General features: G+C 64.6%; 1 protein-coding gene across 3 annotated transcripts in view; it reads right to left on the bottom strand.

The window, feature by feature from the left end:
- Positions 1-9918, bottom strand: part of IL11RA (interleukin 11 receptor subunit alpha) — a 47335-nt gene extending 37417 nt beyond the window's left edge. For all 3 annotated transcript variants that reach the window (XM_089779480.1, XM_089779483.1, XM_089779484.1), the window contains exon 1: positions 9750-9918. In XM_089779480.1, coding sequence (XP_089635606.1) covers positions 9750-9903 — 154 coding nt within the window. In that variant the 5' untranslated portion in view covers positions 9904-9918. The remainder of the gene's footprint in view (positions 1-9749) is intronic.
- Between the last annotated feature and the right edge of the window lie 10089 nt (positions 9919-20007).

The following is a 20007-nucleotide window of genomic DNA, read 5'->3' as shown; positions in this document are numbered from 1 at the left end:
CCTCCCTCCGGCCCACAGTGGTCAGCTTATTCTGGGGGCTCCGGGCGGACTCTGACAATGGAGGCAACTCCCAGACCTCGCAGGCCCCCTGGTGAGCCTCTCCCTGCCCCTGCCCGGGGGAGGCCAGGCGTGTGCCCGCCGGTTGGGCTAAGGGGCAGAGCCAGCGCTCCCCCTCCGGTCGGGGCCCCAGGCCTGGGCTGACAGGGCCTGTCCAAGCAGTGGCCTCTCCGGACCCAGCGGGCAAGGACACCCCACGGCCCGCTCCTCGGGGGCACAGAGCGCTGGGGGGAAAGGAGGGCCCAGGGTGCCGGGGGGAAAGGGGGCCCAGGGTGCTGGGGGAAGGGGGGGCCAGGGCGCCGGGGGAGAAGGGGGGCCCAGGGCGCCGGGGGAAAAGGGGGGGCCCAGGGCGCCGGGGGAAAAGGGGGGGCCAGAGCAATGGGAGGAAGGGGGACCCAGAGCAATGGGAGGAAGGGGGGCCCAGGGCTCCGGGGGGGCCAGGGCGCCGGCGGGAAGCGGGGCTCCAGAGCACTGGGAGGAAGGGGGGCCCAGGGCTCCGGGGGGGCCAGGGCGCCGGGGGAAGCGGGGCTCCAGAGCACTGGGAGGAAGGGGGGCCCAGGGCGCCGGGGGAGAAGGGGGGGCCAGAGCGCCGGGGGAGAAGGGGGACCCAGAGCAATGGGAGAAAGGGGGGCCCAGAGCAATGGGAGGAAGGGGGGCCCAGAGCAATGGGAGGAAGGGGGGCCCAGGGCGCCAGGGGGAAGGGGGGCCCAGGGCAATGGGAGGAAGGGGGGCCCAGGGCGCCGGGGGAAGGGGGGGCCCAGGGCGCCGGGGGCAAGGGGGGGCCCAGGGCGCCGGGGGGAAGGGGGGGCCCAGGGCACCGGGGGCAAGGGGGGGCCCAGGGTGCTCCGGTTCTGGGCGGAGGGAGGCCGAACCCTGCCCCTTGCTCGGGGGACCAGCGTCCCCGTGGGCAGCGGAAGGGCAGGGCTGCGGAGTCCTGCCGGAAAGCCAGCGCCGGTCACGCCCCAGCTGGGTCCTTGCCCCCCCCCCCGTTCCCTGGCGGCCCCCGCCCAGGTGTTGTGCACAGCTGGGAGGCCGGGCAGGGCTATTTGCTGCCCACTCCGGCAGCTGCAAGGCAGAGAACAAACCTGCCAGTGTCCGGGGCGTCCGCGCTGGGAACCCGACACCGGAGCTCTCCTCCCGGGGCCAGCCCCACGGCTCCACCCCGCGCAGCCCCACGGTCCCTGCAGCCCGGCCCTCCCGCACCCCTCCTAGGGACCGGGGCTGGAGGCTGCTCCGGGGCACGGTGCCAGCGCCACAGGGAGAGCTGGGGGGGCGGGTTAAAGCAGGGGCTGGGCTATGAGGTTCCTCAGGTTCCCTAGGGGATGGTGGCTCCCCCCACACACCTGCTTTTCCTCTCCTGGCACGCAAAGGGGCCCTGCCCCCCCCCCACAGCCAGCCCCCCACACAGCCCCCCCCGCCCCCAGCACAGCGCCTTGACCCCCTGCACAGCCCCCCCGCCCTCCGCCCCCTGCACAGTCCCCAGCATAGTGCCCTGGTCCCCTGCACGGCCCCCTTGCCCCCAGCACATCCCCCCACCCCCTGCACAGCCTCCCCCACCTCAGCACAGTGCCCCAGCCCCCTGCACAGCCCCCCCGGCCCCCAGCATAGTCCCCCTCTGCCCCAGCACAGCCCCCCCACCCCCTGCCCCCTGCACAGCCCCCCCCTGCCCCAGCACAGTGCCCCACCCCCAGCACAGCCCCCCCTGCCCCAGCGCAGCCCCAGCACAGCCCCCCGGCCCTCAGAACAGCCCCCATACCCTGACACAGCCCCCCGGCCCTGGCACAGCCCACCCTGCAGCCACACACAGCTGGCTCGGGGAAGCCAGGGCTGCTGGAGGTGCAGGGAGAAGTGGGGGTGCAGCCAGTAAGCTCTGGGGCACCCCCGGCACAGCAGCTGCCAGCCCTGCCCTTCCAGTTGGCCAGCGGCTCCTGGCCGCGTGGGCCTGAGGAACTGGGGGGGGGGGGTGATCCTGGGAGCCCCCCAAGCTGGCACATCCCCCTCCCATCTGACTGGGGAGGGGGTGGCTGGAGGGAGCCTGGACCCTGAAAACTGCGACAGGCGCCCCCCCCCCGGCCTCTTCCAACAGCGCCCATGGCACGGTGCTGCTCCCCTTTGCTCCCCCTCAGCTCCTGTGCCCCCCTCCCCTCTCCCTGCCCGCACACCGGCACTGGGGGGGCAGGGACTGGGCCCCCTGAGCTCCCGGCAGCCCAGGCTGTGTCCGGCCCCACGCCCCAGGTGGGGAAAGGCTCCGAGCCCCACACCCGGCCAGCCCCTTGCTCCTAGCAGAGACCCCCTGGGCCGGCCACCGGCTCCGCGCCCACCGACTGGCTCCCAGGACCCCCCACCTGCTTCGGGGGCTGGGCGCAAGGGGGCCCCACTGCCAACCCACAGGCCGAGGGCGGGCGGCAGCGCAGGGGCAGAGCCGGGCTGCAAGGGAGGCTCCCCTCCCACCCCCTTCCCTTCTCCGCCTGCCCGGGCCGGCAGCCAGCGGGCAGGGCTCCAAGGGCAGCCGGGGGGCACTTCCCGGCCTCTGTGGGGACCAGGCAGGGCTGATAACGGATCCTGTGGGAGCGGAAACTGCCGGGGAGGCCGCGCCCGAGCGCACGCTCACCCCCCTCGGCTCCCCCGCGCCGGGACCTCCGGCCGCCCTGGGACTCTCCGCAGCCGCGCGGCCCCACGGGGGGCGGGACGAGGGCTGGGAAGTCCGGAGGCCTGGCTTCTATTTTTGGGTCTTCCAGCTACTGGCTGCGTAACCCCGCGCGGTCGCTGCCCCGCTCCACCCCGGGGCCTCGGTTTCCCCAGCGCGACCCAGCCCCCGCCCGCCCGGCCCCGCGACCTCGGAGCTGGCGAGGCAGAAAGTTTCCATCGCAGCTGGGAAGGAAACAGGCCCCCCCGCCGCGGCCCCCTGCGCAGCCGGTGCCAGGAGCCGTGCAAGCGCAGCGCAGGCGGATGCAGCCAGATGGATTTTTTCAGCGGCGCTTAGATCCGGGAGGCCGCACGGCAGCCTCCACGCCTCTGCCCCGGGGTCGCCCTCGAGCTCCCTTCCTAGAGCGGGGTTTGGGGGCCACCTGGAGGGCGCAACACGAAGGGTCCATGTGCAAACACACGTGCTCACACCCACGTGCACAGGCCTGTGGCGGGCAGCACTTGTGGAAAGTGCACGCACAAGCGTGTGCACGCGGCCGGGCCGACACGAGGGAGAATTCGGCCCTGGGCTCTATGGATGCTGCATCTTCGAAGAGCCCAGCCAGAATCCAAACCCCATGCAGGTGCCTGCAGCTGCTCGGCCCGGCTTCCGCATGGTCACGGGGATTCGCACGAGCCCTGGGTGCGCGTGCAAGAGATTCACCAGCCCGCAGCCCCCATGGGAAAGTGCGTTCGTCTGTCCCAGACGGGGCACACGCCCAGCCAGGGAGCAGAAACCGGCCTCCATGCACCAGAGACGGCGAACAGGAGGGGTGCAAACAGCCGGTCCCAACCGCTCGGGCGGCACTCGCACGCGGGCCCGGAGCAGACAAGCCGCCGGGGCCCAGCTGGGTGACTCACTCTGCTCCTTCAGGGCCCTGCCAGGCACCCGCTCGTTAGGGCTTAATTAGCTTCCTCTCTCCGGTCTCTGCGGGGTTACGCTCGGCTCTGCCCGCGCGGCCACAGGAAGCCCGGGGAGCAGGCCTGCGGGAATTGCGCAGGAACACTGGCGTTTCGCGAGGCAAGCAAAGCGACCGGCCTGCTCCCCGCACCTCCCCACTGGGGCCACAGACACACAACAGCTAGCAGGGGGGCAGAGCTGGGTGTGGGGTGCCCAGGGCTGGAGTAGGGAAGGGGCAGCCTCCCTCCAGCTCCCCTCCCCACAGCCCAGCCCTCCCCCCACCTCCCTCCAGCCCCCTGCCCCACAGCCCTGCCCTCCCTCACCGCCTCCCTCCAGCCCCCCTCCCCACAGCCCAGCCCTCCCCCCACCTCCCTCAGCCCCCCTCCCCACAGCCCAGCCCTCCCCCCACCTCCCTCAGCTCCCTGCCCCACAGCCCAGCCCTCCCTCACGGCCTCCCTCCAGCCCCCTGCCCCACAGCCCTGCCCTCCCTCACCGCCTCCCTCCAGCCCCCCTCCCCACAGCCCAGCCCTCCCCCCACCTCCCTCAGCCCCCCTCCCCACAGCCCAGCCCTCCCCCCACCTCCCTCAGCTCCCTGCCCCACAGCCCAGCCCTCCCTCACGGCCTCCCTCCAGCCCCCTGCCCCACAGCCCTGCCCTCCCTCACCACCTCCCTCCAGTCCCCCTCCCCACAGCCCTGCCCTCCCTCACGGCCTCCCTCCAGCCCCCTGCCCCACAGCCCTGCCCTCCCTCACGGCCTCCCTCCAGCCCCCCTCCCCACAGCCCTGCCCTCCCTCACCACCTCCCTCCAGTCCCCCTCCCCACAGCCCTGCCCTCCCTCCCCGTCTCCCTCCAGTCCCCCTCCCCACAGCCCAGCCCTCCCTCCCCACCTCCCTCCAGCCCCCCTCCCCACAGCCCAGCCCTCCCTCACCACCTCCCTCCAGCCCCCCTCCCCACAGCCCTGCCCTCCCTCACCGCCTCCCTCCAGCCCCCCTCCCCACAGCCCAGCCCTCCCTCCCCACCTCCCTCCAGCCCCCCTCCCCACAGCCCAGCCCTCCCTCACCACCTCCCTCCGGCCCCCCTCCCCACAGCCCAGCCCTCCCTCACCACCTCCCTCCAGCCCCCCTCCCCACAGCCCTGCCCTCCCTCACCGCCTCCCTCCAGCCCCCCTCCCCACAGCCCAGCCCTCCCTCCCCACCTCCCTCCAGCCCCCCTCCCCACAGCCCAGCCCTCCCTCACCACCTCCCTCCAGCCCCCCTCCCCACAGCCCTGCCCTCCCTCCCCGCCTCCCTCCAGCCCCTCTGTGCTATGAGCCACGTCCCCAGCCACACACCCTCCTCTGGCCCTGCAGATTCCCCGTGGCTCAGTGGGCCCACGGGCCCGAGCCTGTGTGGAATTCGGAGCACGCGCCGCAGTCGGCTCACGCCCGCCTGGGAAGAGCCTTACGGGAGCGTTCTGCCCTGCGCACGGGGCCGGGCCCGGTCAGACGCGGGTTGGCTTAGACCCCAAGCGACAGTCGGTCCCCGACGGCAGCCCACGGTCGCAGTCCCGGGACTGAATAAGAACCGAGTCACGACGAAGGGAACAGGCCCTAGGGAACGCTTTGCCTGCAAGTTCAGTGCGCTTCTGGGCCCCACGCCAGCCCCCTTCCTGACCAGAGGCCTGGGCCGTCGGCAGATACCCGGTGGGTCGGCCCAGCCCCCGTGTTACGGCAGGAAGAGAGCAGGGCTGCGCGGCTAGCTAAGTTGCGTGAGGTTCTTTTGTATCCGCTCTAAAACGTAGCCCTCTCGGAAACACTCCGGCGAACATCCCTTCTGGTGCACGTGAAGGGTGGCTGCCGCGTTACGGAGACGCCAGCACCATGTCCCAATGGTCCAGGAGCGAGAGACTCGGGGACAACCAGAAAAGATCCCCCGGTGTGCCCGGTGCAAAGCGAGTAAGCGCACCGACAACCCCGGAAAACAAGGTAACAGAGAACCGTGAAACCCAATGTGGGAAAACCCCCAGACAACCATCAAAATGCTGATCAAGGTTAACGATGGGAAACCCCCAGGTGCAGGTGATGATGGGAGAAACGGCCACTTAAGAATTTGCGATCTCAGCACAACACTGCAAAAGCCCATAGATTACACTGGGGACGCACAACTATAAAACCAGGTTGCACTGCCATGGTTCTTTGGGTCCAATCCTGCAGCGCCTCAGAACATCGCATCGCTAGCCCCCAGCTCCAGAAGTGCATCTGCAGGACATGTGTGCATGCTATCCTGTGGCGGTGAGTTCCATAGCTCCACCCCGTTCCTTAAAAACTCCCCGTCGTGGGTCCATTTTGAATGAGTTGCTTTCCAGTTTTGCTGGATGTCACCTTGTTTCCTGTGTTATGAGACCAGGTAAAAAGGTGCCTAGGGACCTGCTCCCCTCCTCCCGCTCTCCCAGAACTGCACGCGCTGCGTGCTAGCCAGGATCTCTCCCGGCTCTCCTCTTATGGAAACCTCTCCAGGCCTGCAGACATTTTTACAGGCCTGTTTCTATTTCTGCTCCAGCCTTTTGCAGACCAGGGGACCAGACCTGAGTATGCTATCCCATGTAAGGGCATGCCTCTGATTTACAGGGGAGCACCGCCACGTTCTCAGCTTCCTTGTCCAGCCCTCTCTCAAGTCGGCTGCAGTTTTGCCCACCACTGTGCACGTCACTGTGTGGCCGATAATGCGGCTTGGATATTTCTGCTGAGCGCTTGAACCTAGAACTCTGAAAGCAGCCTTCCACCCCGCCCTCTTTACACTCGCCTAGTTTAACCAGCCGTCACCTACTTCTGGTTGATGCCTCTGACGCGGCAGCCTCCCTGCGTGGGCTTGTTTGGGGCTGACCCTGATCCAAGTCACACTGAAGTCAGCCCCTCCACTGACTGCAGTGGCAGCTCGGCCAGACCACCGGTGAAACAACTGTAAGACAGCGGCACCTTGCTGAGCGGCGGGGGAGAGACGGACCCGCGGCTGCGGGGTGCGGAGATTCTGCGAGTGAGAGCCTGGACGCACCACGTTAACGACACGGGCAAGGTGGACGCTGTGCAGCTCTTGAGAGCTGGTGACACTTTCTTATGTGAATGTTTTGTTGCACTCGGGGCTGTCCAAAGGCAGAAGAACAAGACAGGCCCTGCCCCAGAAGCGTGTGCGTCACACTGCAGAGAAAAGGCGCTTTCGAGCCAGGCTCCGAATTTTCACACTTCTGGGAGGGGCAGAGAGGCTATTTTCACGTCCCTCCGCCTGTAGCCCGCACTTGTCTCGGAGCAGGATGCTTGGAAAACAGGGGGTGTTGGCTGCAGACACAAACCACTCTCTTTTGCTTTGAAAGCCAAACGCTGCTGGGCGTTGCAAGGACCGAGCCAGTTTTGGTTTTGCATCCGAAAAGGAAAGTTACAAATTACGTGAAAAAGTGTCCCCCCTGGGGCTTTTCGGTGGCACGCACGGGAACCCTTTAACCCACTGAAAACACCACGACTCCGAACCCTCTCTCAAAGGGGCCACGAAGATCCCCCGCAAGCTGGAGCCGATCCTTACTGCTGGGTGTGTGGCAGCGCAGAGACGCCGGCCGGCCGGGGCAGGGCCTGGTGTACGGCGTGTTTGGGGCAGTCCCCTGCGCTCCCCACTTCCTAGCCCACCTGCAAGATGGACAGAACCCAGCCCCCCAGACACAGACATGCCCCAGAGCCACACCCAGCTCAGACTCATCTCGGGGGAGGGGGACGCCATGCTGGGGCGGATGGAAACAAGGGAAGTTCCTCTCCTGCTGGACACGTCCTCCAGCCAGACAGCTCCCTGAGACGCATTTTCCTTTAGCGAACAGAGCACGGGGAAAAATCACTGGGGGGGGGGGGAGGAGTGAGGGGGAGGAGGCATGTCCCTCACTTGGGTCCATGTGTTCACGCCCACAGGCGTACACACACCCAGGTCCATGCATTTATGCCCACAGGTGTATACACACAGGTCCGTGCGTTTACACCCACACTCCCACGGATCCGTGCGTTCACACCCACACTCCCACGGATCCGTGCGTTCACACCCACGTGAATCCACACATCCGTACGTTCACACCCACACTCCCACGGATCCGTGCAATCAAACCCATACTCCCACGGATCCGTGCAATCACACCCACATGAATCCACGCATCCGTGTGTTCACACCCACACTCCCATGGATCCGTGTGTTCACACCCACACTCCCACGGGTCTGTGCGTTCACACCCACGTGAATCCACACATCCGTGCGTTCACACCCACACTCCCACGGATCCGTGCGTTCACACCCACACTCCCACGGGTCCGTGCGTTCACACCCACGTGAATCCATGCATCCGTGCATGCACAAAATTAGACTGTAGGCAAGTTTCTGCTGTGATGTTTGTAAGTAGCTGCTTTTCAATCCAAGCCACCTCCAATGCCGCCTCCTGGCCCAGTCACCGCCCGGAGAATGGCTCCATAAACAACGGTACCAGTGCCTGGGCTATCCCCCCGGAGCTCGGCCCCGCGCACACCCTGATCGCACCGCTCTCTGCGAGGGACACTCCGCCAGCAGCGGGGGCAGGGACCCCGCACTTAGAATACAACCATCGCACAAGCAGAGAGAGACAGGGCAGCTGGAGAAGTGGCTGAGGGGGTCCTGACCCATTAAGTGATACGGGGCCCGCACCAGCTGCACCCAGGGAGACGTGTGCATGCCCCATGCCCCATGGGCGCACACACGTTGTTGCAGGTCTGACCCATTCCTCCTGCACCACCCATGGCCTGGCTCCCACGCTAGACCCCGTGGCTAATGCCCAGGGACATGCCGGTTTGGGGCAGGACCCAGGGCAACGGGGCAGAAGCCCAGAGGCTGGGCTCCCTTGCACAGATGCCCATGCCAGGCAGCAGCGCCCCAGCCCTGCCAAGCTCTGGGGGGGCGTTCCCCGGGCAGCCAGCTCTCTGCTTGTGCCAGCGCAGGGCCCACCAGGCAGAGCGCGCCTGGGCCCCTGCAGGGAAGGAGGCTGGAAGTGGAGGGCCGGGGGGCGGCCGATAAACCCAGCAGCTGCCAAGGGGGACCAGGGCCAGTTCCAAGTTCCTCGGCGCTGGGAGCCTGACACGGGCCCGAGTCACTCGCTCAGCCCCCCCGGCCAGGGACTGGACCCAGCCAGGGGGAAAAGCAGCTTATCAGAGCGTCTCAGCTTCCCCCCGGCCCTTCGGCAGGAGCAAAGCGCCAACCGAGGGATGGACACGGCTGGGTCGGCCTCTCGCGCCCAGATCCCCCTCCGGCCTCAATGCTGAGCCAAGACCCGCTGCCACTCCAGCGCCAGGTGGCCCCCCAGCCCCACCGGTGCCCCCCATCCCCTGCCACTGCAGTGCAAGGCTTCTCCCCCCAAGGCAGCCCCACCGGTGCCCCCCATCCCCTGCCACTCCAGTGCAAGGCTTCTCCCCCCAAGGCAGCCCCACCGGTGCCCCCCATCCCCTGCCACTCCAGTGCAAGGCTTCTCCCCCCAAGGCAGCCCCATTGGTGCCCCCCATCCCCTGCCACTCCAGTGCAAGGCTTCTCCCCCCAAGGCAGCCCCACTGGTGCCCCCCATCCCCTGCCACTCCAGTGCAAGGCTTCTCCCCCCAAGGCAGCCCCATTGGTGCCCCCCATCCCCTGCCACTCCAGTGCAAGGCTTCTCCCCCCAAGGCAGCCCCACCGGTGCCCCCCATCCCCTGCCACTCCAGTGCAAGGCTTCTCCCCCCAAGGCAGCCCCACTGGTGCCCCCATCTCGCCCCCCCCCCCAGCCTCTGCCCCATGTTATTCCAATGCCAGGCTACCCCTCCCCCCCAATGCAGCCCCATCGGTGCCCCCTTATCCCGCCCCAGCGCTGCCCCGCCAGTGCCAGGCTGCCCCGCACAAGGCAGCCCCGAGGGATGGGGAGGTCGCGGGCACAGGTGCTGGGACACGTAGGGGTGCACCCCCCGCCCCGCGCCCGGCTCCAAGTTTCTCTCCGCCCCGGGAGACCCGCACGGGCCCCGCTGCCCCCCGCGCCGAGCAGCCAGGCCGGCCCCGCGGACCCGGGCGCCGCCGCGTCCCACCCGGCCCATCCCCGTGGCGCCCGGCGCTTACCTTCCCGCGGGCTCACCGGGCCGGGCGCGCCATGGGGCCGGCCGGCTCCGCGCTGCGCTCCCCGCTCCTGGCGCCGCGAGCCTCGGGCGAGCCCCTGCCCAGCTCGGGCGGCCGGAGGCGGCGCCGGTCCGGCGCGGGGCGGCCGGAGCCCCATTGGAGCACGGCCCTGCCAATCTGGGGCGCCCCGGGACCGCCCCTCACACGCCCCCCCCCCCAGTGCTGAGCCTGCCCCGGGCCGAGTGGCCCGCTGCGGGCCTCAGTTTCCCCACCCGCGCCGGGGCAGGATTTTATTTCAGAACAAAGTTTTGTCCGGGGCTTGCCGGGAGCGGCGGTTCGTTGGGGGCGAGTCCCACGTTTCCTCTCACTTTTACAAACTCCCCCCCCATTTTCCCACGGGGATTGAAGGGGGAGGGGGCCCGCGGGGCGATTCCCACGGCAGGGCAAAGGGGGAGGGGCTGGTGTTGGCCGGGTGGATTTGCAAGGAATCGGGGTTCTCCGCTCCCCTTTCTCAATGGAAAAACAAAACAGTTTTGAGCAGCAGTGCCCCGAACCACGGCCACCCGGTGCCCGGACCCACGGCCCAACAGCGCCCCGAGCCACGGCCACCCGGTGCCCAGACCCACGGCCCAACAGCGCCCCGAGCCACGGCCACCTGGTGCCCAGACCCACGGCCCAACGGCACCCCAAGCCACGGCCACGCGGTGCCCAGACCCATGGCCCAGCAGCGCCCCGAGCCACGGCCACCCGGTGCCCAGACCCAAGGCCCAACGGCACCCCAAGCCACGGCCACGCGGTGCCCAGACCCACGGCCCAACGGCACCCCAAGCCATGGCCACGCGGTGCCCAGACCCACGGCCCAGCAGCGCCCCGAGCCACGGCCACCCGTTGCCCAGACCCAAGGCCCAACGGCACCCCAAGCCACGGCCACGCGGTGCCCAGACCCACGGCCCAACGGCACCCCAAGCCACGGCCACGCGGTGCCCAGACCCACGGCCCAGCAGCGCCCCGAGCCACGGCCACCCGGTGCCCAGACCCAAGGCCCAACGGCACCCCAAGCCATGGCCACACGGTGCCCAGACCCACGGCCCAACGGCACCCCAAGCCACGGCCACGCGGTGCCCAGACCTACGGCCCAACGGCACCCCAAGCCACGGCCACGCGGTGCCCAGACCCACGGCCCAACGGCACCCCAAGCCACGGCCACGCGGTGCCCAGACCCACGGCCCAACGGCACCCCAAGCCACAGCCACGCGGTGCCCAGACCCACGGCCCAACGGCACCCCAAGCCACGGCCACGCGGTGCCCAGACCCATGGCCCAGCAGAGCCCTGAGCCACGGCCACGCGGTGCCCAGACCCATGGCCCAGCAGTGCCCCAAGCCACGGCCACGCTGTGCCCAGACCCACGGCCCAGCAGAGCCCCGAGCCACGGCCATGCGGTGCCCAGACCCATGGCCCAGCAGCGCCCCGAGCCATGGCCACGCTGTGCCCAGACCCATGGCCCAACGGCACCCCAAGCCACGGCCACACAGTGCCCAGACCCACGGCCCAACGGCACTCCAAGCCACGGCCACACGGTGCCCAGACCCATGGCCCAGCAGAGCCCCGAGCCATGGCCACGCTGTGCCCAGACCCACAGCCCAACGGCACCCCAAGCCACGGCCACGCTGTGCCCAGACCCATGGCCCAACAGCACCCCAAGCCACGGCCACACGGTGCCCAGACCCACGGCCCAACGGCACCCCAAGCCACGGCCACGCAGTGCCCAGACCCATGGCCCAGCAGAGCCCCGAGCCACGGCCACGCGGTGCCCAGACCCACGGCCCAACGGCACCCCAAGCCACGGCCACGTGGTGCCCAGACCCATGGCCCAGCAGAGCCCCGAGCCACGGTCACGCGGTGCCCAGACCCACGGCCCAACGGCACCCCAAGCCACGGCCACGCGGTGCCCAGACCCATGGCCCAGCAGAGCCCCGAGCCACGGCCACGCGGTGCCCAGACCCATGGCCCAGCAGTGCCCCAAGCCACGGCCACGCTGTGCCCAGACCCACAGCCCAGCAGAGCCCCGAGCCACAGCCATGCGGTGCCTAGACCCATGGCCCAGCAGCGCCCCGAGCCATGGCCACGCTGTGCCCAGACCTATGGCCCAACGGCACCCCAAGCCACGGCCACGCGGTGCCCAGACCCACGGCCCAACAGCACCCCAAGCCACGGCCACGCGGTGCCCAGACCCACGGCCCAGCAGTGCCCCGAGCCACGGCCACGCGGTGCCCAGACCCACGGCCCAACGGGACCCCAAGCCACGGCCACGCGGTGCCCAGACCCACGGCCCAGCAGAGCCCCGAGCCACGGCCACGCGGTGCCCAGATCCACGGCCCAGCAGCGCCACAGCTATGCAGTGCTCAGACCCACGGCCCAACGACACCCCAAGCCACAGCCACGCAGTGCCCAGACCCACAGCCCAGTGGCACCCCGAGCCAAGGCCATGCAGTGCCCAGACCCACGGCCCAGCAGAGCCCCGAGCCACGGCCACGCGGTGCCCAGACCCACGGCCCAGCAGCGCCCCGAGCCACGGCCACGGCCACGCGGTGCCCAGACCCACGGCCCAGCAGCGCCACAGCTATGCAGTGCTCAGACCCACGGCCCAACTGCACCCCAAGCCACAGCCACGCAGTGCCCAGACCCACAGCCCAGTGGCACCCCGAGCCACAGCCACGCAGTGCCCAGACCCACAGCCCAGTGGCACCCTGAGCCAAGGCCATGCAGTGTCCAGACCCACGGCCCACATGGGTCACAGGGCCCGGGAGTGAATCTTGGGCTGAGTGTGTGCCCCGTGCCAGCCCGGCCGGGCAGCCCAACAGCAACAAACCCGTGTGTGCCCGGTGGGCCGGGCAGCCCGACAATGCCAATGCCACGTGCGGAGAGCAGCACTAACGAGCAATCAGGCAGTAACACACCGGCCCAGCGCCCGTATGCTGCCGAACAACATGGGCACCCCTGGGCAGACCCGCCCCGCACTGGCACCAAACCCGTCCTGCTGGCCTAGTGCCAGGTGCACGTGCACAGCCCGGCCGCTCCGCCGCAGCGGCGGACTGCGGCTTGCACGTCTGGGGGCGGCGACGGCGTCAGCCCAGGGAGACCGCCCCGGCCAGCCCAGCACAGCTCAGCCTCCTGCCTGGGGAGGGAGCAGCGGACTGGCGCGGAGGCTGGAGTGCGGGGGTGGGCCCGGGCGGCAGCAGGTGTGCTGCTGTCTGCCACAGGCCTCCCTGGAGCGAGACTCCCCTGGGGGCGAAGGGCTCGGTGCCCCTGCCAGACACATGAAACCCAGCAGCTATTCCTGGCCTGAGCCACGGCCCCGAGCAGGGAGGGAACCGGGGCTTCCTAGCATGGGCAACAGGGCACGTGCATGAGGGGCCCCAGGCCTGCCACCAGCGGCTCGCAGCTCCCAGACGTGCCAGGGCCAAGAGGGACAGCCCGGGGTGGGAGGTCTAGGGCCCAGGTGCTGTGGCCAGGGGAGCCCGGGAAGCAGCTGGTGGGGCCTGGAGGGGCGGGAAGGTGGCCTAGGCTGGGGGTGGGTCCGAGAGCAGCCCGGGCGTGGCTGTGCCCACGCAGCGAGAGGCTGCTCTTGACCCTGTTTCCACTGGCTGCAGGGTCCCTGCCACGTACCAGCAGCTCTCTGCCCAGCCAGCGGCCGCCCGAGGGGACCCTTTGAGCAACTCACTCAGCAAACGGCTCCCTTGGGCAGTGTTTCCCCGGGGCGGAGGGGGGTGGCAGCCTGTGGAGCTCTGTGGCCACTTCTCTCCAGGCACTGGGCCACTGCTCTGCTGGGGGTGGGTCACCATGGAACGGGAGCTGCGCTGCTGGGCATGGGGTGCCATGGCCCAGGAACTGCTGGGGGAGGGGTTATCTTGGACCATGTCAATTGGACCTTGGACCAGGTCAATTTACACTTTGAGCCAATCCTTTAGAGTGCGTCTAAACTGGCAAGATTTTGCACAAAAGCGGTCGCTTTTGCTCAAAAACTTGCCAGCTATCTACACTGGCCGTTTGAATTTGCGCAAGAACACTGACTTTGTAATGTACAAAATCAGGGCTTCTTGCGCAAATACTTTCATGCTCCCGCTCAGGAAAAAGCCCCCTTGTGCAAGAATTCTTGCGCAAGAGGGCCAGTGTAGACAGGGAAGAACTGTTTACTCAAAAAAGCCCCGATGGCTAAAATGGCGATCGGGGCTTTCTTGTGCAAAATCGCATCTAGTCTGGCCACGGATGCTTTTGCGCAAAAGCATCCCTGCCAATCTAAACGCGCTTTTGCGGAAATACTTTTAACAGAAAAACTTTTCCATTAAAAGTATTTCTGCAAAATCCTGCCAGTCTAGACGCAGCCTTAGAATCTAACATCTAAACGTTTATTACTAAGAGAAAGAAAAGCATGAGAGTGAGGTTGTTAAAGGATAGTACATTACATGCATCGAATCACCCAGATCTCGATGCAGGCTCTTAGCAGAGATGTTATAACTGCTGGCTTAAAAGTCTTTGGTGTATATCCTATGTCAGGATGGGTCCACGGTTCTTCCTGACTCGTGGTTCCCTGCAAGGCTGCCTCTGGGATTAAGAGCTGAGCTGAAGACCAAGATGGAGGGTGCCACATGGCACTTATATTCCCCTCTTGGCATCTTCTTGGCTGCAGCAGGTCATCTGGTCAGTGGCCCATCTCTGTGTTCCATGCTGGTAGCCCTAAAGTATCAGTCACATTCCTGAGATGTGTATTCATGTCTCCTTGCTAATTAGCATAGCCATTGGCTGAGCACACCTTGCAGAGTCCATGTGTCTAACTCCACACACAGATCTCATACAAGTACATGAAGAGCACACACAGAATCAGTAGAACACACGCTTTCATGTGACACCTCACATGGCCCCCTTTGTATACACTTTTGGGGCAATCATCCACCCGGGTGCAGCAGTGATCTGGCGGCTCCCCTTAAAATCCAGTAACGTGACATTGCCTTAGACCGGGCACTGTGCCATGGAGGGGGTGCCATGGTGTCAGGAATAGGAGCTGCAAAGGAGAGTCTGGAAAGGGTTAAGCTAACTGTGGCGATGCGCCTGAGGAAGGGGCCTTTGGGCATTCAGCCAATGAAAGGCAGATAAGGAATTTCAAACAGAGAGGTTTTCCCCCTTTGTTTTGGAGCAAGCAGCAGTTTTTCCCCAGACAGCAGGGCTGTGTCTACATTGGCGCGATCTTGCGTCAAAGCAGCCGCTTTTGCACAAAAACATGCTGCCTGTCTACACTGGCCGCGAGTTCTTGCGCAAGAACACGGACGTTCTAATGTGTGAAATCAGGGCTTCTTGCGCAAGAACTAGGATGCCCACGCTCAGGAAGAAGCCCTCTTGTGCAACTGTTCTTGCACAAGAGGCCAGTGTAGGCAGGCACCATGAATTTCTTGCGCAAGAAAGCCCGATGGTTAAAATGGCCATCAGAGCTTTCTTGCGCAAGAGAGCGTCTACACTGGCATGGACGCTCTTGCGCAAAGGCACATGCCGGGGTAGACGCTCTCTTGCGCAAATACTTTAACACAAGAACGTTAAAATACTTTAATGTGGGAGACGGGCTCTCCCGGGTACAGACTCCTGGAAATGTGTAAGTAGGGAAAAGTTGAGATAGTCCGTCAGGTTTTGTTGTTTTCCTTGTTTGGGGGTTTGGAAATGACGTCTGAGCTGGTTAATTGTTTTCTCTTTTGTAACTAAGGATTACAGCCCAGGGATTCTCCCTAAGTCTATTCCACTCCATGGCTTTTAACACCCAGTCATTTACTACGCTTGCAACAGTTGTCTTGTTTTGATAATAAAAGTGTTTTCTTCTTGTTTTGGTTAACCAGTATTAGTTGATTTTTGTGTCCTTAAACCTACGTGCCTAAGTTACCTGGTAGGACCAGAGCCCCGTTGTTCTCTGCAGATTATCTCCGCTTGTTTTCCCAAGTCCAAGTGAAGCGGAGGTTGGGGGAGGAGGGAGAGCTTTGCCTCCGAGTGATCTCTTCCCTGGGAAAGGGTTTATTGTATATTTGTAGTTACACTTGGTGGTGGCAGCGACCAATCATCTTTTGTTTTGGGTCACAGGGAAACTGAGACTGGACAAGTTTGTCTCTGGGAGTGACAGAGACAGGCTCTTCCAGAGTTTGTTCTGCTAGCCGGCCCCCATAGCTACACTCCAAGTGCCCGGTTGGAGAACTGAGCGGTGACACATGCCACGGCACCAGCGCACTAGAGCAAACAGCCGGGCAGGGGTGCAACGCTGGGGCCAGCCCCCTTGGCTTCCCCTCCCCTCGCTGCACTGGAGGCTGAGGACTGAATTCCAGCTCCAGCTGCCCCTGCACGCCCCTCCTAGGGTCCTGCCTGAGGTCTGGTTCCACGGGCGAGTCCCTACCTTGGCTGGCGAGTCCCTGCGGGCTGCTGGGCTCGGACCTCAGCACCACCAGCAGGCCAGGGGCCTGAGCAGAGCCAGCTCCAGGCAGGGCTGGGGGCAGCTTGTGGTGGAGCAAGCGTCTCTCCGCTGTGCAGCTTTGCAGGGGCGGGGCAGGTGTCATCGAGTCGTAACGGAGCCATGAGTCCGGCGCCAAAGCGGGCGCTGCCCCTCTCCATGCCACGGCTCGGGAGCACCGGGGCACAGCCACCCCCTCGGCTCTGCTCCTGCCCACGCTGGGCCCTGCTGCTGGCTGCCCATGGCGTGCAGGCAGGGACCCAAGACGGACTGGCCTGTCCCGACGCCGTTCGCTCTCTTCCCGGGCATGGCTGGGACAGGCTGGCAGAGGGCCCGGGAGGAGCTGGCAGTGCCGCCCATGTGGCTTCTGGGCAGCAGACAGAGGGCACCAAGGGTGGGGACAGGAAGGAGTCTGGGGCCCTGTGCCCGGGGATGTGCCAAGGGGCACGGCTGGACTGGAGATGCCGACGTGTCTGGCCCAAGTGCTTTTGCAGAAAAGTGTCCGTGCCAATCTAGACGCTCTTTTCCGCAAATGCTTTTAACAGAAAACTTTTCCGTTAAAAGCATTTGCGGAAAATCCTGCCAGTCTAGACGTAGCCAAGGGGACTGAGCTCTCTCTCACCCCCTCCCCGCCACATTCACTCAGGCCCGCAAACACTCACACAGGCAAAGGGTTGCAGAGGGAGCCACGGCAGAGTGACTCTGGAGGTTTGCCTCTAGCCATGGAGCTGGTCAGAACAAGGCTTCTGCCGGGGATCTCTCCTTATATTGGAAATGGGCAGCTCCTGTCACTCACACACGGGACCTCCTGCCTCCACCTTCCTCACCAAGGAACATGCCCACATCTCCTTCAGTCCGGGTCCTTTGCTTAGGGCAGCCTTGTGTCACCGCCAGGCGCCTGGCTCCACATGGTTAGCCTTGCTGTTTCCCTCACCCCAAACACGCCCCACTCTCACACACACTGTTAGCGCAGGGGGAATGCAGCTTAGAGCAAGTTACCAGCAAAGGGGCTGAAATTTACAAAGCTTACAAAGTTGCACGGCTCAGCAATCACCAAGCTTACCGTAGGCAGGGCCGGTCCTCACCAATTGGTGGCCCCAGGCGACTGCCCGGGTCACCCGTAGGGTTGCCAGATGGTTTCCAAAAAAATACTGGACCAAAAAAAAAAAAAAAAAAAGCTGGGAAAAATTTGTCAAGCAAAAACAACAAAAAAGGGGTCGGGAGTAACCAGGGAAACCTAAGGGGGAGGATTCAGGAGGCTGGGCTGAAATTCGGTCATGGCCCACCCCTAAGGCTGGCTCTGACTGTAGGTTTCTGAACTTACAAAGCAAAGTGGCTGAGTTACAAAGTTGCAAAGCTCAACAGTCTTACAACAAGGTGCAGAATGTAAAAGGCAAGGGAGCTGAAAGTTACAGAGACAAGTACAAATCCAAAGATACCTTCCAGAGCCCAGCATCTGACTGACTTAGAAAACAACCGCCCCCCTTAAACAGTGCTCACAGCAATGCAGTCAGCAGCAAGTTTTGTCATTCTAAGTCGTGTGTCGGCAGGACCTTACACTTTAACGCATTTCCAGAAAAACTGATGTGCAAATCAAGTCATAGCTCGGGCGGAGGCTTTTATGCAACACACATTAGCTACTCTCCGGTCAGCTGGTGCAGAAGTGGATTTAAGCGATAGGTCCCATACCAGTTCGTAGGTCGGCAATTTCACATTCGAGTTCCAGCAGAACTCTTGGGCGGTACCGTCTTGTCCCGGGGACTTACTATGTAATTTATTAATTTGTTCCAAAAACTCCCCATACGACACCTCAGTCTGGGACAGTTCCTCGGATTTGTCACCTAGAAAGAGCGGTTCAGGTCTGGGAATCTCCCGCACACCCTCAGCAGGGAAGCCAGAGCTTTTCTGCAATGACCCTATCATTCATGAGTGCTCCTTTGGCATCTCGATGGACCAGCGCTCCACTGGTTAGTTAGCAGGGTTCCTGCTTCTTGTGTACTTTTCTTTTCTCCTATTGCTTTTTGAGTTTTTGGCGAGTTCGTCTTCACATTTTTTCTGGCCTAAATTGTACACGTCACTTGCCAGAGCGGATGCTCCTTTCTATTTTCCTCATTAGGATGTAACTTCCACTTTCTCTCTCACCGCTTCTCTTTGTTTAGCCAAGGTGCTGAATTTTTGGTTCTCTGATGTTTTTAATGTGGGGTGTGTGGGAGGTGGGGAGGGATATATTTAGGCTGAGGCTCTATCACAGAGCCTTTCAAAAGTTTCCATGCAGCCTGCTGGGATTTCACGTCTGGCCCAGCACCTTTTCATTTCTCTTTAGCCGACTGCCTCAGTAGGGCCATTCCAGGAAAGGTGAATGGGGCACCTGTTCCCCCAACTTTCCCCCGTCTCCTGCACCCCGTAGTGGCACGAACAGACTCCATCAGCCAGTAGAACAGAGGGAGTTTATTGCTTCTCCAGGATACAGCCCAGCACAGATGGAATCTGGTTCCAGGGCAGGCCTAGGATGCCTCAGCCCCCTTGAGATGGGGGAGCCTGGGCCCCTAAATCCCAGCCTGTTGCCTAGGCTGCTTCCTCCATGATACCAGACAGAAACTGCTCAACTTCCAGCCCTGCCCCCAGCCAGGGGCTGCCCTCACCTTCCTCCCTTTGTTCCTCTCCCTGGGAGGTAACCAGTAGATCAGGTTACTTACCTGACCCATCAGCTACTCTGCTGGGCCGTGGTACAGACAGCACCAGGGGGTCACCCACAGCCCAAGCCTAGCAACCAGCAAGGTACCAACACTACGTCCCAGGCACCCAAGGGCGGCAGAGAAGCACCACCTACGCATTTACAGTGGTGGTGACCTTTTCGTTCATTTCAATTGGTTCTTTCCTGTGTGTCTGGGAAGCAAAGAGGCCGTCTCGTCAACCTCAGAGCACCTGGGTTGTCTGGGTGATCGTTGGATCAGCTCAGGGTTAGCCCTGGAGCAGGTGAGTGAGCGTGGGCAGGCCAGGAAGCATCCGTCTCCTCAAGGGGCTGCAGCAGTGGGAAGGGCAGAGGACCCCCAACAAGCCAGCAGCTTCCCTGGCGGCCAGAACAGGGGGCCAGAACACAGGCGAGCATGGCTGCTCCCACATCCTCCATGGGGGGAGGGGAGGTCACATCAGCTTCTGCCACCAAGGTCTTGGTGCCCTGTCCCAGGCTGCTCCAGGCAGGGCACTGGCCTCCTTCCTGTGCACGAGCCCCACCCCTGCCGCCAATGGCCTCTGAAAGCCACCCCCAGGGGACAGAGGACTCACCCTTCTGAACGACGTGCCAGGGGTTCACTATCGTACCAGCCCCCAGAGGTCGCACACGGATGCGCAGGGGTAGAGCGCGCTGGGCACCCCGGAAAGGGAGCGAGAAAGCTGCCCAGCCCTGGCACCGAGCAGCCTGCAACCTCAGGTCACCCGCTCATGCAGCGGCTCCTGGCGGGCTGGGGGCCTGTCAGCCCACCCTGGGCCCTGCACCCACAGGCTGGGCTTCTCGCCCGCTGTCGGCTCCTCTCCAGGAGAGAAGCCTCACCCCGTTCATGCCCTTACCCTGCAGGCAACTCAGCCTATTTTCCCTCCCGGGGCTGAGCTGCAAAGGAGGGGCGGGGCAGAACCTTGCCCAGGACTTCACAGGCTCGCAGCCCTGTGCGAAGAGGCGGCATTGACTGGAGCCCCTAACGGCACATGCACCAACCACCAGACCAGCGCAGCCAGCCCCCCCACTGCCCTGGGAGCAGCAGATGGGCACAGGCATCCTGTACTAG

The sequence above is a fragment of the Pelodiscus sinensis genome, chromosome 6 (assembly GCF_052426305.1).
Source record: "Pelodiscus sinensis isolate ZL-2025 chromosome 6, ASM5242630v1, whole genome shotgun sequence".
In the NCBI taxonomy this organism is placed as follows: domain Eukaryota; kingdom Metazoa; phylum Chordata; order Testudines; family Trionychidae; genus Pelodiscus; species Pelodiscus sinensis.
Note: the sequence above shows the minus strand (reverse complement) of the source record. Positions and strands in the feature narration are given on the sequence as shown.